Source organism: Gymnoscopelus microlampas (assembly GCF_963454915.1).
Source record: "Gymnoscopelus microlampas genome assembly, chromosome: 6".
NCBI classification, from domain to species: Eukaryota; Metazoa; Chordata; class Actinopteri; order Myctophiformes; family Myctophidae; genus Gymnoscopelus; species Gymnoscopelus microlampas.
The window spans coordinates 35,039,567-35,055,863 of NC_139943.1; the positions used below are offsets into that span (position 1 = coordinate 35,039,567).

A 16,297-nucleotide genomic window follows, 5' to 3' on the forward strand; every position below is an offset into this window, starting at 1 on the left:
AACATCTTGAACTTTTTTGAGAGACATTTTGACAACACAAATCTTGAATGGGGGTCCCTGGCACAAAATATTTGTATATGGGGGTCCACGGCCAAATACATATCAATTTGGGGGTCCTTGACATGAACATTTTTGAGAACCACTTTGTTAAACCATATATCCTGACTCCTGAGTGTCAATCTAACTCTGATACAATAGGTCCATTTGGTTACATTTATACACACTCAGAGTTACAAATGGATACATTAATTATATGGATTTTACTAAATGAACATCACAACACAAAGAAGTAATTTAATTGTTTACTATTACAAGCAATTCAATTATCCAGCTTGCTCTTCAAAACAAGGATGATGAAAATACACTGCTGTCAACAGAACAATCAATACAATTATCAATACAAATATTAGAAATGTAATAAATATTTTTTTGCATTAAATTATTTGATGGAGTATAATGTGATATCCTACATGGTACAATGGTTCTGTTTTTCCATTAATGTATTCATATCCCATAACATCACATTTGACAGTCAGTAAGTGTTAATGTAAAGGTTATCCATTATCCATTCAGCACACATAAAATTACAATTTCACAGCACTTTTGCTTAAAAATATTTCCAATACAAGGAAACGATAATGCAAACAACTATTTAAACAGACACATTAAATGCAAATAATATTTGTATGATAAAAGACAATTCTCTTGCATTCATTTCAAACTTGGCCTATTGGTTAACAACAAATGTTTTGCTCATCGCCTTGAACGTTGAACTATGAAAGCATCATCAACTTAAAGTGCAGTTTGGATCAAATTGATCCAAATTTAATAGATCTAAAATGTAACAACAATGAATTAGATTATTTCCCCTGCAGGCCAAAATAATGCTGTCCATGATCTGGCATGATGGGAAATTACACACCTGTTAGTAGGTTGTAATAAGCACAACTTATTTTTTTTAAATGAAGACACCATTGCATCTTAATGACATTATGGTTGCTGTCCTGATGTACATAAAATGAGGGTTCATTTATACATTTGTAGCTCTGAGAGTGTACTAATGTAAACACATTTGTACACTCTTAAATGAACACAATTTGGATTAGTGTTTCATTGAGAAGTATAAATTGTCTGTACTTTTATAGTCTACTATAATAAAATAGCTGTCATCATGGTATGTCGAAGAAGTGTAATAAAGAAGTGTCCAGCAGGAGAAAGGTCACATGATTAACCACCTGGTGTCCCAAAATATGTCATTTTTCCCTCCAAAAAAACGTTAAAAAGATTTGGTTAAACACTTTCTCATATTTACAAAAAAATAACATAAACAAGGTCACAACTCGCCACAATGGGATCCTTTGTGAGCTTGTAGATCTGATATTCTCAAATATATAAAATATAGGGCTTAAGTGGGTGAAAGCGATTATGGACTGTCATCAGTTCTGCTCCACAGTGAAATTTGACTCCGCCCTGCAAAAAAAATAAATATATAATGTTATAGTACAATGACACTGATATGACCACAGAAAGTGATACTGTAAATATTTTGCTTTACTAATCATAAATACTGCCAGTTGGAGCACCATAAACAATAAAACAAATATCTTCTGCTCCTCAACTCAATAAAAATCTCTGCTTTTGCAATGACAATTGACAAATTGACACAACAAAACCTTGGGAAAGCGTGTAATTTTAATTCCCAGACCAGCTAATACACAAGTAGGCCTACAACAAGCCAACAAGGTCACTTTGAGACGCCACAAAACCCCTATCAACAAACAGCACAGAGAGAGAGTGGTCATTCCATAATAAACAAAACAGTGACGGGGACAACAGTGGTAACAATGGTTTCCATCATGACATGTGGCACGTACACTCATATCTGAAGTCCATTCACACTGTACTCGGCGTAGTCCCCAGTGAAAGGACATGAATTGCAATGAGTCACACGTGATTATTACTAAATGGGGATCTGCTGCCACCGTGAGGAAATTTACCACACTGCGCTACAAGTGAACAAAGACACCGCCATGGATCATGTGAGTGTTAACATAAAACTATTGTTCTACTACTACAGCACAGCAGCTATAATGTGAAGTATTCACATGTGTTACCAATGATACTATTGAAGGCTCTGTAGACTGTTCCATTCTGGTCAAACAGAGTCAGGGTGCTGATATTGAGCATTTTGGCTCACTGGAAACACTCTGCTACACCAGTGGGTCTAAATGTTTGGTCCAGGGACCCTCATGGTTCCTTAAGGGGTTTCCAAATGGCCCTTTACGGGTGTGTAACTCTGAGTGTGTACAAATGGAACTTCCATTTGTACACTCTCAGTCTCAGAGTTATGGGGGTCGTGGAAATGGAAAATAATGAGAACCACTGTGCTACACTAAATGGAACAGAGCCTTCATTAGTATCATTGGTAACACCTGTGAAGGAAGTGATAATATGGCTGGTGGTGTGGTAGCGTGGTGCATAGTCTGCATAGTGCCTATTGGCAACACTTACATGTCCTTGTTCACCATATGGTTATTGTATTCCAGGATAGGTGGAATGTGCTCTTCTTCATCAGGAAGCTGTGGACAAAAATAAATAAATACAAATAGGCCTACCCATCACTATTCAGAAAAAAACCAACAACAAAATATCAACAAATAGAACATGTTGTTGGCATTATATTCTTACAAATACATGGTCTGTGTAACGTGTGATGATAGAAAACATGATACCACTGTTTCTGTAAACAGTGGTGGCAGACTTTAGATTTCAGAATAAGAACATCTTTGGCATATTTCTGTTATTATTTGGTCGAAATCCGGGTTCTTTTTCAGAATCCTGCAAAGGAGCACTTGATTTTGAATAATTAATGAACAACAAATGACTGACGAATATGGTCATCTAATAAGCGTATATAATGTATCACCTACTGTAATATCGAGCATTAATAATGTGATGCTTTGCTATTTGAATGCTGAGTCTCTCACCTCCCAGTAAGGCTCATCATCAAAGCAATTGTCATCAGCTGGATCTGCCCAGATGGGCATTCTGAGGATGCAACCTGAGGAGAATAGAAAGAGACTCTGAAGCCTCATTTATACTTTGTCCTACAACTGTGTCATTCTCAGAAAATAATTGATTTGTCACGTCACATTTGTTTTTGCTTAAAAAAAAACAGTGATAGAGACACCGTCGTACGACAAAATATGAATTAGGCTTTAACCAACTGAACCCTTGTATCCCTATTCTGGGGCTATAACGTTTGGCGTAAATAGCAAATCTACAAACTCACAACACGTCGCAAAACGCTACATGTTGTAAGCAAAGATACTGTACTTAGTGCAGGGTGAAAACAAGCATAGTATAGACCCCTGGGAGACTCTAAGTAGGGGTTAAGAGGTTAAATCACACACACACACACACACACACACACACACACACACACACACACACACACACCACACCACACCACACCACACCACACCACACCACACCACACCACACCACACCACACACACACACACACACACCCTCAAGACACCCTTGAAATACACTTTACAGTTATCCACATACAGACAATTTGAACCTTTACGTGAGAACTACAGAATGTTTGATCAAGGCCAGTTTAGTGTTCAATAACTTGCTTACCAACAAATATGCCTCCACCGACCCCAAAGCAGATGGCCACACAGAGAGCCGCAGCCTGCAAGCCACCCTGTTTTGTTGGCACCACGTTTGCCCAAGGACCCTCGAAGTCAAAGGTGTTGATCAACCTTCAAAAAAAAATGTTGGCTTTTGTCAATGGTTGGGTCTTTTATGATCAAGTCGTTTATGTATAACTGTATAACTTGTATTGCAATCAGTATTAGTATTGGTACTATCGATCAATTTGACCATGCATACAGTTAATCAATTATCACGTGCATCCCTACTCTGAACACTGCAACAGCTGTGAGTACTCACCCTTCACGACCGTAGACGGCCTCAGTGGCACCCGCAGCAGTGATGGCACCCACGATTCCACCTATTACACCTGGCATGGCGTGGAGGTTATGAATCCCACACGTATCCTGGATCTTCAGATACTTCTCCATAAACGGCTGGGGGAAGAAAGTCAAGTCAGTGGCGTTGGGCCGCACTTACTATGCTGTTTATGTTACAAATAAGCATGAAATATGAAGAAATCAGAAGGGACCAATTAATTTACATACAGTATAACATACTGTTTGAATATTATTCAAAATATTAAGGACCAATCATTTAGCATACTATTAATCCAAACGTGGAATATATAATGTATATGTAAAAAAGGACAGACAGACAGACAGACAGACAGACAGACAGACAGACAGACAGACAGATAGAAATACCTTTATTGAAAGGATTAGGTATGATCAATTCCACAAATCAAAAGGGAGATGAGAGACTACTAGACTAGATTAGATTATACTGTAAAATACACAAAGAGCTAAATGCTGAACTACCGTGACATAAATGTATCCCAGTGTGGAAATGATGCCACAGCAGAAGCCTACAATCAGAGAGCCGTAGGGCATCAGCATGAACTCTGCTGCAGTGCCCACCGCAACCCCTCCAGCCAGCGTGGAGTTCTGGATGTGAACCTGAGCAGAGATGGCAAGAAATGTGAGAGGCTCCTTAATCACTTGAACCCCAGCATTCTGAGGGGAACATTAGCCAAAGAAATTGCAGATTTTCAAGCTCACAACGTGTCGCAACGTGACACATTGTGAGCTTGTAGAGATTTGGTGTAAACGGAAAGAAGCGGTCCAAATACAGAGCCAACTCACGTCCAGTTTACTAGGTCTAGAGGGTATAAACTATAATAATACATCTACCAGTTAATGTATATTTTGTAACTAAATCTGTCAATGAATTGAAGTGGAGTAAAAAGTACAATATTTCTCAGGTGTTATATGGAGTAGACATGTAAAGTCAAATAAAATACAAGTAAAAGTACCATAGAACTGTACTCAAGTACCTGAGTAAATGCATTTAGTTATTTTTCCATCCATGCACAATGGAAATGAATAATTCTACAGTGCAGTACCATGTCTAGCTTGCCGTGCTTCTGGAAGAGGCTAGAGATGGCCACGGTGGTGAGCACAGTGGAGGCTAACGCCAGGTAGGTGTTGATGGCAGCTCTGTGCTGGCCGTCACCATGGTCTGTGATGGCTGAGTTGAAGCTGGGCCAGAACATCCACAGGAACAGGGTTCCTACGCACAACACAGAGTGGGATGTGGTGAGTTTCATGTGATTTTGAGGTGTGTAAAACATGTTCTGAGAGGCATCAGACCACAATAACAATCACAAATAGGCCGATATATCTCAATAATGGATATATATGTAAGTTACTACCTGTAACCAAAATGTGGGGAAGGATGTGACTTTTAATAAATTAAAAGATAAAATCGCCTATTGAATGTCCCAACCCATGACTTACATTTGTGCAAAGTTCGGAGACAATTGCACTACTGGTGTGCCATGAGGAGGCGAACGGATAAACACTAGCCGCCCTGCGGATTCTAATAGTCAAGAGTAAGATAAAAACCAGGCCCACCTATCATAGCGAAGACATCCGAGTGATAAACGGAGCCCTGCAGGCGACTGCTCTGGTCGAGGTTGGGCCGGTAGAGCATCCACGAGATGGACAGTCCATAATAACCCCCGAATGTATGGATCACCATGGAGCCTCCAGCATCTCTGGCCTAAGAGGGTTAATACAAATTACAAAATGTGAGCATACTTACATAGCAGCAGCATACTTAAAAAAGTTAAATTGTAATAACAAGATTACTCAACTGTGCTGTGTGAGAAGATCAGATTTCAAGAGAACAAAGAATTGAATATCCTGAGAGTTAATTGAACACAGAGTTCTACTGCATATGCACTCAAAAACAAGCCTGGAAACCAGACAAATCTGCCACAGCTAAAACAAAATAGCCCTGTGCAGATTGGTCTGGTACTCCTCGGTTTGAATTACATTTCTCTCACCCAAGAGTTGTTGGTGACCAATCAGAGCCCACTATTCAAAGTGGGACATGTTTTGCAGTGACGTTTGAATCTGTTTGTAACCGCCCCTTGGAAATGAATCTTCCACACCGAAGTTCCAGACTAATATCTACGCAGTGATATTAGTCTGGCCATGCCCATGCCAGGCTAAAAACATGATATGAAATTAGTAACGTGGTTCACACAATCTCACATGTATGAGCCTGATGATGATGAATTCCTCCACGGCGAATAAGGTGACCCCAAACAGAGTGAGCACCATCAGCTGGACCGGGCTGACCTTACCCAGCACAGCACCGTAGGCTATTAAACAGCCTGCCACACAGAAGTCTGCATTGATGAGGCTGAGGGAAAACACAAAGACTTGTCAATTCCACAGTAAAGTTCACAGAGGTACACAGAAAAGGCCTCAGTGTTCATTTTTCCAAGTGTAACTCTGAGACAGTGCACAGTGAGAGGGTAGAACATTTTGTAACCACATTTTATGTGTACACTCTCAGAGTTAAATAAAACATTTCGAGAGTGTTGAGAAAATCGTTGGTCTGTCACTACAATATATGTGATATCATGTTCTGTCAGACGTTCTGTCACGCACTGATTCTAACATGCTTCAAATTATTACTATGTACACCATAACTATTCATAACTCCACTGAAAGAGTAGTAACCTTATGTTGGTCTCTCTCTCTCTCTCTCTCTCTCTCTCTCCATTGTCTTTTATGCTCAGTTCTTTTTTGGGATTATTGCAGTAACTGTGTGCCTGCTGGGAGTATCTATGTCTGTGGGATACTGTCTGACAGGTTTCTCCACTTTGTCCTCCAAGATATTTCTTGTTTATATTGAAACTGGGCAGGTGGAGGCATGAGACATGGAAGGTTGAAAGGAAACATGCAATTGTAAATACTGTCATATCATGGCTGTAATCTGGTTGTAAGCACAAGTATTCTAAATGTTGTGTCCTTGTCCATAGCAATATAACCGTGAGTTTCTCTATAGCTTTTATTCAGAGGAAATGTACCTTGTTTTTAATAATTAATTTGTAAGTTATTGATTTGGTTTGAATCAGTCCTTTTTAAACTCTCTTCATATAGTAAGTGTACTATTGCCTCTCAAACTAGAACATTCAGCTAGAATCAGAATCAGTGAATCTGTATCTCACCACTAATAATAATAATTATTATTATTTTTATATTATTTTAGGATCATAATGTCAAAGCTGATCTCATCGATATATGGGCATAGTTTTATACGCAGTAAAATCCTCAGTGTTCATTTAGAATTTAGAAAAAAAAATGTTTTGAAAATCCCAAAAGAGTGGTGCCATGCTGGGTTAATGTGGTTAACTTGTTTGAGAAGTGTTCCTCTTGGGCGTTTACCTTTCAATTCCGATCTTGATCTTTCCGTCAGTGTAGTCCAGGGACTGGAACCAGCCCTGCATCAGCAGTGCCCACTGGAGGCCGAAGGCTGCTATGAGGAAGTTGAAACCAACTGCACCGAAACTATACCGCTTCAGGAAGGTCATCAGGAAACCAAATCCCACGAATATCATCACGTGAACGTCCTGGAAACCTAAAGATGAGGAGGGATGGGAGGAAGGAGCAGTAAAGAGGAGCAGCAGACGTCAGGAACATGAAGGAGGTAGAGATGGAGTAGAGGAGAAAAAGAAAGATGTATATGAAATGATGAAAAGCTTCAAAATCCTTTATTTTGTCATAGATTGGCATGATAAAGGAACACTGTGCTGACCAATGTATTTCTGCTCAAAGCATATGTACATGAACTTTTAACCCCAAATCAGGGGTCTATACTTGATACTCTCCTTTTTTCCCTCTACACCAAATCTCTTCGCCAAAATGAGTCAATCTCACAATCTGCTGCATTGCGTTGTGAGCTTGTGGATCTGCTATTTTCATGGAATCCTAATGTACACCTATTATGACATGCCCAGAATAGGGATGCTGGTTAATTTGGGGTACACATGGGGTACATATGCCACTAGGACACTGGTTTCCAAACTTTTTAGCTCAAGACCCAAATAGTTAGGGAAAGTTAGCTGAATGTTTTACCAATCTGCAAAATAAATGCCTACCAATAGCTTTCTTCACAAATGTGTTCATAAAGGTGTCTACTAACACCTCTCAATTTGTTCCAACCCAACTCCCATGGGAAACTTCATGGGAGCCATTAAGTTAGGGTACCCAGAGGGGTGTGCAAACAGATGGAAACATTTTAAATTGTCCAATATGAACTGGTGGGATGTCTAATTAGGTTTTTTTGGGGGGTCCTGAATCCATTCCAACCATTAGTTTTTAGTAAAGAATGACTCCTGGCCATAAAACCGTCCACATCTACATTTCAGGGGTCCGTAATTGTCACTTATTTATCTTTGTTAATTGGTATATTTTGATTCTTGGGGTTCTTAGAAAGTCAATTAAAGATATCTAAATGTTCTACTGTTGTGTTTAGTTTGCGTAATGTGCACAATTAGCTAATTATTGGCCAAAAACTGGAAATAGCTATAATTATGCCTCTTATTATCTTAGAAAGTGATTCAAGAGTCCATGTTTGTGATGTCCAGAAATGAATCTATAACCATGGTGCAGTCGTGCAACCTCTCCTCATTAGCATAATTTGCATAAAATAATTATACAGAAATACGATACAAATCAGGAAACCACTAAATCTTTCACCTTTTCCAACTTAGAGAGCTGATCTCAGACTCTCATAGACGCTAAGTCTATGTCCAGACATTATTACCGTACCAATCATGCAGCCCTTTGTCATTAGCATGATTGGCATAAATTATGTAATAAATAAGCTGAAACCAGGAAATAGCTATAGCCTGCACAAGCTGGCTGACCAGGTGTGAATTGAAGGATGGTCAGAGATCAATCTGAAAGAAGTCATTGGCCAGCACAAGTTCACGCCCACCATGCCCTCTTCACAGTGAGTGGTGACCTGCTATGCACATAAGATCAGCTAATGACCATACTCAAGAAACTGCCTAACCAGGAGAGGAAGTGATAGCCTGGTTCCAGACGAATCTGCCATTGCAAAAAAAAAAATGATATTAGTCTGGCCGTGCCAGGCTAGACTAGTGATGACTTTGGCTCATCCCCTTCTATAAAATTAAGATAACTGGATGGAATGGCAGTGCTACAGGGAATTGGAAAGCCATCATGGATCATGTAGGCTGACCACTTCACAGCCATACTGGACAGCAAGTCCAAAGAGGATAGGGAGATCAATGAAGTGTATGACCACTACAATCTCTTATCTTTACTGAAGGAGGCCACACAGAAGATATTCCAGGGTTGCAAGCCTCCAACTACTTACCATTTGGACGACACACCATAGGGGAATGATTCAGCAAAACAGTTCCTGTCAAACAGGATCAAATATGAACTGACTCTCTATCTCGCCAGGAAGGCCACACGGAAGAGTTTCCAGGATGGAAAGCCTCCAACTACATACCATGTGGAAGACGATACACCATTGAGTAAAGCATCAGCAAACAGTTCCTGTCAAACAGCACCAAATTGTCTATTTTTGCACACCTACGTACTTCATCATCGGGAACAAGAAACAGATAAGTGCATGCTAATGAGGAAAGGTTGCGTGACTGCACTGCACCATAGTAATAGATACATTTCTGGACATCACAAACATGGATTTAGACTCCTTGCTGTCAGGTGAAAAAGAAGTGGCTGGCGGCTCCATGTGAGTCACAGGAGACACGTGCTCATCTACACCCTCCCACATTACCAACGTTATGGGTCAGCAGCAACAGGGACTACACACGTGTGGGGACATTTGAGAGTTGGCATAATGACTAAAATTGAGAGAAAAGGGTATCAGGGTATCAGGGAACAAAAATATTTAATTTAATTTATTTTACTCCATGTCATTGTGTCTAAGCACTTTATAACATTGTCAAGAAAAGTGCTTTAAGAAATAAATATATTTTTATAGTTGTTATTATTATGTGAAGCACATCAGGGTGCAAGAGCCCATTCACAACAAATTCTGAACATAACCACTTAAACCCCAGTATATTGCGGTGAAAGCTTTTGCGGAAAATAGCAGATCCACAAGCTTGTCAATCAGATATTTTCAGTCAAAGCTTACCCCACAATAACAGAAAACTGAAAATACACTAGCATAGAGGCCTGAGGGACTCCGCTCAACCATATGGGGTTTAAGTGGTTAAATGTGAATGTACATATTTTGCTAGGAAGAGAAAGGCCAATGTAAACATGGAGGTGAGGAAGGGGGCATGGGGGAATACAGCATGACATAACAGGATGTCAACGTGACTACAGGACACAACGCATGTATTTACGGTGCGTTCTACAAGAGCATGTTCAAGTTCAAGTTCAACTGTGGCAACAATGCTGACAGATGAACGTGACTGTTGTACACAGCAAAATCCTCAGTGTTCATCTAACTCTGAGAGTTTGTCAATCCGGCTCCATGTAATTTGTACATTCTCTGAGGTACAAATGGATAAGTATATATTTTTTTTCATTCAAGTGATGACTTATATGTAGCTGAAATATAATAAAAAGGGTAGGATACTTCCTAGAACTACCTTTCATGAATGAGGTTGACACTCCTATTTGGTAAGCAAGAATAATATTTGTCATGGAATCAACAGTTTGGCTTAAAGAGTAAAAGCTGTGTTGATTCAACCCTGAGAGAATACAAATTGAACCAAATGGAGCCATACTATTAACACTATGGATTTTACTGTGTAAAGTAGAAAACCGCCCATCACTAGAACACATTCCTCTTCAACGTGAACAGGCATTTGATTTCCGTCATTCCCAGCACACACCACCACCATCAGCAAGCACCAGCATAAACTAGCCACTATCATTTACAGCAGCCAACAGGTACACATCATGATACCCATAATACAACTGTCTGGCACAGCGCTGACTACAATAGATTTCCATTACATTGTGAAACCTTAGAGGCGGAAACGCTGAATACAAAGACTGGCAACTACCATCCAGAAATGATATAGATTCCATCAGGCTGAACAGTTTCTTGAACCGAGTCCAAGAGAGTAACTGAAATAATGTACCTCTTTGAAGTCATACAAAGTACAGTAAATGTGATCCCATGACCCTGTCAGGAAGATTTGCTGGTTTGCTCTGCACAATAAACGACAAACTGTGCCAAGTTCATTTATCAGCCATCCAACACCTCTGCAGAGATGGTCTCTTGTGATGGCCTGACATTGACACTGCAGGTTTTGGGGGTACGCTCATTCAATTCAACCACACCCACACACACACATTCTGTAACTGGTTAGATGATACACTTTAATGGAAACGCAGATACAGTACTAAATACAGAAATATAGGGTCGAATTCAAGAGCATTTGGAAAAATGATCTGAATTAAAGACATATTTTGGATCTATAAATATATTAATAAACATGGATATACACTATATACTAGGTAGACTATGATACAATGGGAATTAAGTAGAAAGGAGTTAAACCCCAAGGGAACAGTGCACCTGTGCGTGTCAGATCTTTATCATTCCTGCTGGGAATAATATAATATGCGTCGTTGGCACAGTTTCAGGTATTGTGTGTGAACTGAAAAGTTATTTTTTTGTGGTGCAGCAGTGTAATACGAAAAAAAAAAAAGTTTTTTAAATTACATGTTTATTGGTGAATACTTATATGCCTTAGAACATTGTATAGATTTGTAAATATATATTTATATAAAAGTAAATACAAAAGTATTTGTGGTGTCAAGTAATTATAAACTTATAAGCATAACTAATTTACCAATCAGTCATTTGTGAAACAGAACCATAAAAAGAAAGGGAAAAATAAAAGAGAGCTGGTCAACTTACTTGGATATCTGAAATAGAAGTCATTCTCAATGTCACTTGATATATTTTCATGATGTCTGTGCTCTATCCAGTGTGCGTCGGATTCTTCATCATAACGGATAAAAACGCCAAACAAGATGATCATGGAAATTTGCCACACAAAGCAAACTGGAGGAAGACTCATTCGAACATTGGGGTTTTTTGGACGGTCACAAAATTCCCTGAAGCTCTGAATACAGCCCATGTTGGATGTTATTATTAAAATAGAAAGGAAGGTCCAGGGGTACTAAATACAGAAAAGAACAGCCTCTCTGTGCTATGAAAGGTGACAGAAGTTTTCACAGGCTGTGAGCATCTCATACTATGCTATAGGTGAGGCTGTGGGTGTGTCTGTTGGGAATAACATCAGGACACTCCCACTCTGAGGTGCCTCCACGATGGGACATTCTTGTATTTCTGTATGATTACCTCTGCCAGGCCGCCAGGTTGGGAGGCCCTTGTGTGTCTGCTTGTGTCTGTTTGTGTGTGTCTGTCTGTCTGTCTGTGCAGGCTAATTTCACCCACCACTGGACCGATCAGCGTCAAACTTAAATCGGTCATATGGTGGCACTATACCAGGCCACTTTGCATTCCGGCATATGTCACATTTTCTTCAAAACACACACTTTGTACCTACTCCCACAGATTTTGTCCAAAATTCACAAAAATCGGTAAACATTATCGCTGGTGTGGAGTTAGGTGGGGCCTATTTTACAAAACATCCTGTGAATCCTGAACCAGTGTCTGATCTACCCCAACTTTGAATCACAAATTGAGGGCCACCAATGCACAGAGCCACAATTAGATTAGATTAGACAAGATGGCGGCACGCACGACCACAGCTGTTCTCTCCCAGAAGAGGTGTTTTATGTTGGTTTTGTCTGCTAGTCTGTCGATTAGCGACTCAACATATAACCGGCAAAATCTTATAAAGATCATTATGTGGTGAATTGGATTTCATCAGGGACTACCTTATAAACACATCCAATGGAGATTGTGCATCCAGCCAGGTGTCAGTGAAGGTAACCGGAGGGCTCGCCCCAAAACACGCTCGCCCCCACTTCTTTTCGCGTACCAGCGGTTCTTGAATTTGTTTTACTGAAGATAAGGTTAGAAATAAGTTTAGGGTTAGCCATAGTGTTACTGAGGTTAAGTTCAGGAATAGGGTTAGGTTTTGGCACCATTTTACTGAGGTTACGTTTAGGAATAAGGTTAGGTTTAGGCATAGTTTACTGAGGTTACATTTAGGAATAAGGTTAGGTTTAGGCATAGTTTACTGAGGTTACGTTTAGGAATAGTAGGTGAATACTGCCGGTTTGGGCGAGCATTTGGTGCTCGTCAGTGGATTATTAATCTACTAACTGCTCACCCTTATTTTTAAAGGACACTAACCGAGCCAATTTGAAAACTGTGCTCTTAACTTCTAACAGCATCATGTCCTATGAGGGGTCAGAATACACTGGATCATGTATACAGTAACACAAAGGAAGGTTATAAAGTCTCCACTCTCCCCCACTTAGGTCAGTCCACCCCATAGGGGCCGGCCATATGTTGAGGAGCCTCTATAGAGCACACCTCCAAAATAGCTTTCACTTCTGCCCATAGGGGCACCACAAATGCATAAAGTTGCACCGTATGTCATAGTTATTCTATTCCATCTATCTTCCGCGCACCCTGATGGCTGCAACCTATACATTCTACACAGCCCTGGCTAGGCAACCCATGATATGCACTCGGAGCGCACTTTTGTAGTTACATTTGCACAGACTAAAATAAAGGCCATCTATAACGCAATATTACCAATGCCAGTCATGTAGAGATTTGCGTTTACAATATCATCTTATAAAACAGAACCATGAAAAGGAAGGGGAACATTTTTAAAGAGCTGGTCAACTTACTTGGATATCTGTAATAGAACTGATTCTCCATGTCACTTGATATATTATTTTTATCTCTGTTCTTGCTCCAACGGGTGTCAGTTTCTCCATCATAACGGATGAAAATGCCAAACAAGATGATCAAGATGGTTTGCCACACAAGACAGACCAGAGGAAGACTGAGTCGAACATTGGTGTTTTTTGGACGATCACAAAATTCCCTGAAGCTCTGAACACAGCCCATGTTGGATGCTATTAAAAATAAAGAAAGGACGGTCCGATGGACAGTAAGCTTTAGAGCCTCGCCGTGTCATGAGAAGGTGACAGAGAAGCTTTCACGGGCTGTGAGCATCTCAGGTAATTGGAAAGTGCAAGGACACTCCCTCTCTGAGGTGCCGCCAAGGTCGTTTTGCTGGGAGGGGGTAAATCCCATGCCTCAGCTTTTGATATCCCCCCTCTGATCATTATTTTTTTATATTATACAGATGGCTAAATACATGCATTTCCTTTTTGATATTTGTTTGATAAATTACAATGTAACAATTTTATTAAAAGTGTAAGTTAACAATGCCGTACAGATTTGCATTTATAAAATAATCTTATGCTAATATGAAAATAAGAAAGAATAATTTCTACTATGTGATGACGTGAATTTCACTTCTAAAAAGTGTAATGAACACTTGTGAGTCTGCTTTAATATATGGAGGCAAGCACGCCTCAACACCTGAATGACTGTTTCGGTATTTCTCAGTGATTGATTCGTTTTTTAGGCAGAACAGCTTATCTTTTCTCACAGACAAAGCATATTTCAAAACCAAATAAGTTTTTTTTTATTACCAATCTGACCTTTGTCATCAGGCTTCTATCATAAAACCCCTCCATCCTCAAAATACAGAAGCAGTTACTGGCATCTTAGAATAAGAACAAACAAACGTCTTCACAACTACACAAACACAAGCTTATCACTATAAGTAGCTATACACCTAATAAACATAGAATGTAGGCCCAGCATCTTTGATTATAGATTATTTAGTCTGTAATTGGGTCAATAGACACACTCTCTCTCTCCTAACATGTGCTGTGATGATTCTGTCAAGCGTTATGTGTACATAATGTGCATCTGTGGGCCCCCTAAGGTACTGGAGAGGTGCACAATATGTTTTATTCACTCAAGCATTAGAGCTTCAATGTACAGCACTGTTCAATGTGATCAGTGGTGGAACAATCTAATTTATAATATTCATAATATTTTATAGATACTGTATTTATGCACTTTGATATGTGTTAACTGAAAATGTAGCCTTCATGCTTAGGAACAATAACAACTATTGAGTAACAGTGCGCCCATCATCTAAACACGTGTCCTGTGTACAGGCAGAATCCAAGCTGTGCTCAGTTGTCATGTGCAACAAGTCAGTACAGTTTGACAGGGCTGAAAGGACAAGAGGCTACAGCCAAACCAGAGACTGAGCTTGTTTGGGTTCCAGCACTTTCTCAGAAGAACACACATTCATTCATTCTGTAAACTTTGATAATGACTTCATCTTTCTATTCTGATAATCATTTACAACTATGTACCTACAGTAGCCATATATACCATATGAGTGAGGTTAAATGCTTTGGGAAATATTGTATTTATGTATTCATATTTAACCACATGAACCCTAGCATCCCTATTCTGTGGCGAACAATTGTTGAAAATAGAAGATCGCTCTCAAAACATAAGAGAATATCAAAACACAACAATGTCTGCTGATGATTTTCATTAATTTATTTGCAAAAGTAAGGTGTCACATAAACAAGCACAGATAACATTATATTTATGTAATATCTAATGTCTAATGTCAAAGGTTTTGCTTTGGGCAGCACATGCTCTTGTAATGAGTTCCTGTCAGTAAAAGTTGTTGATCCTGGTTGACATGTGCTACGTCTACCGCCTCTGGCACTGTACTGTATACTGTACATATTTACCAAGGGAAAACAGAAACAAGTTATTGGATGTCACCTGCCTTGAAGGAATTTAATTAATCTGTTTTGTGAGCTCACAGTGACCTTAACTTTGACTTTTGACCACTATAAGTTCATCCTTGAATATGAAGTGGACATGTGTGCGAAATGTCATGAAATTCCTTCAAGGCGTTCCTGAGATATCGTGTTTGCAAGGTTAGGACATACATGAGGTCATAGTGACCTTGAACAAATCTACTGTAAGCTAATGATACAAACTCGCAACATAGTGTATTGCACTGTGTATTTGATATCTTTCATCCATTGTTTTCTTTTTAACTATTAATTCTACTTCGGTGGTCAGCTGAGCAGAAATGCTCTTTCACAGAAACATCCTGCTTCACACTCATGCAGTTGTGCACATTCACACCTGGGAGATGCCCCAGTATAACCACAGCACATACGAGAGATGCATGTGAGAGAGAAGAACAAAGTCAACATCATAAAACCTTATTTGTCAAGAAATCCCCAAGATGAAAAATGTAGTAATG

General features: G+C 39.5%; 1 protein-coding gene across 1 annotated transcript; it reads right to left on the minus strand.

Moving 5' to 3' along the window:
- Window positions 1–300: 300 nt before the first annotated feature.
- On the minus strand, window positions 301–12,216 carry rhcgb (Rh family, C glycoprotein b). The gene is made up of 11 exons (XM_084058921.1): window positions 11,905–12,216; window positions 7,407–7,599; window positions 6,225–6,375; window positions 5,580–5,727; window positions 5,069–5,235; window positions 4,485–4,622; window positions 3,964–4,100; window positions 3,649–3,773; window positions 2,988–3,061; window positions 2,512–2,579; window positions 301–1,470 (listed from the first exon to the last, which is right to left on the minus strand). Exons 1-11 carry the CDS (start codon window positions 12,125–12,127, stop codon window positions 1,437–1,439), a joined length of 1,458 nt encoding a protein of 485 aa, XP_083915047.1. The 5' UTR covers window positions 12,128–12,216; the 3' UTR covers window positions 301–1,436.
- Between the last annotated feature and the right edge of the window lie 4,081 nt (window positions 12,217–16,297).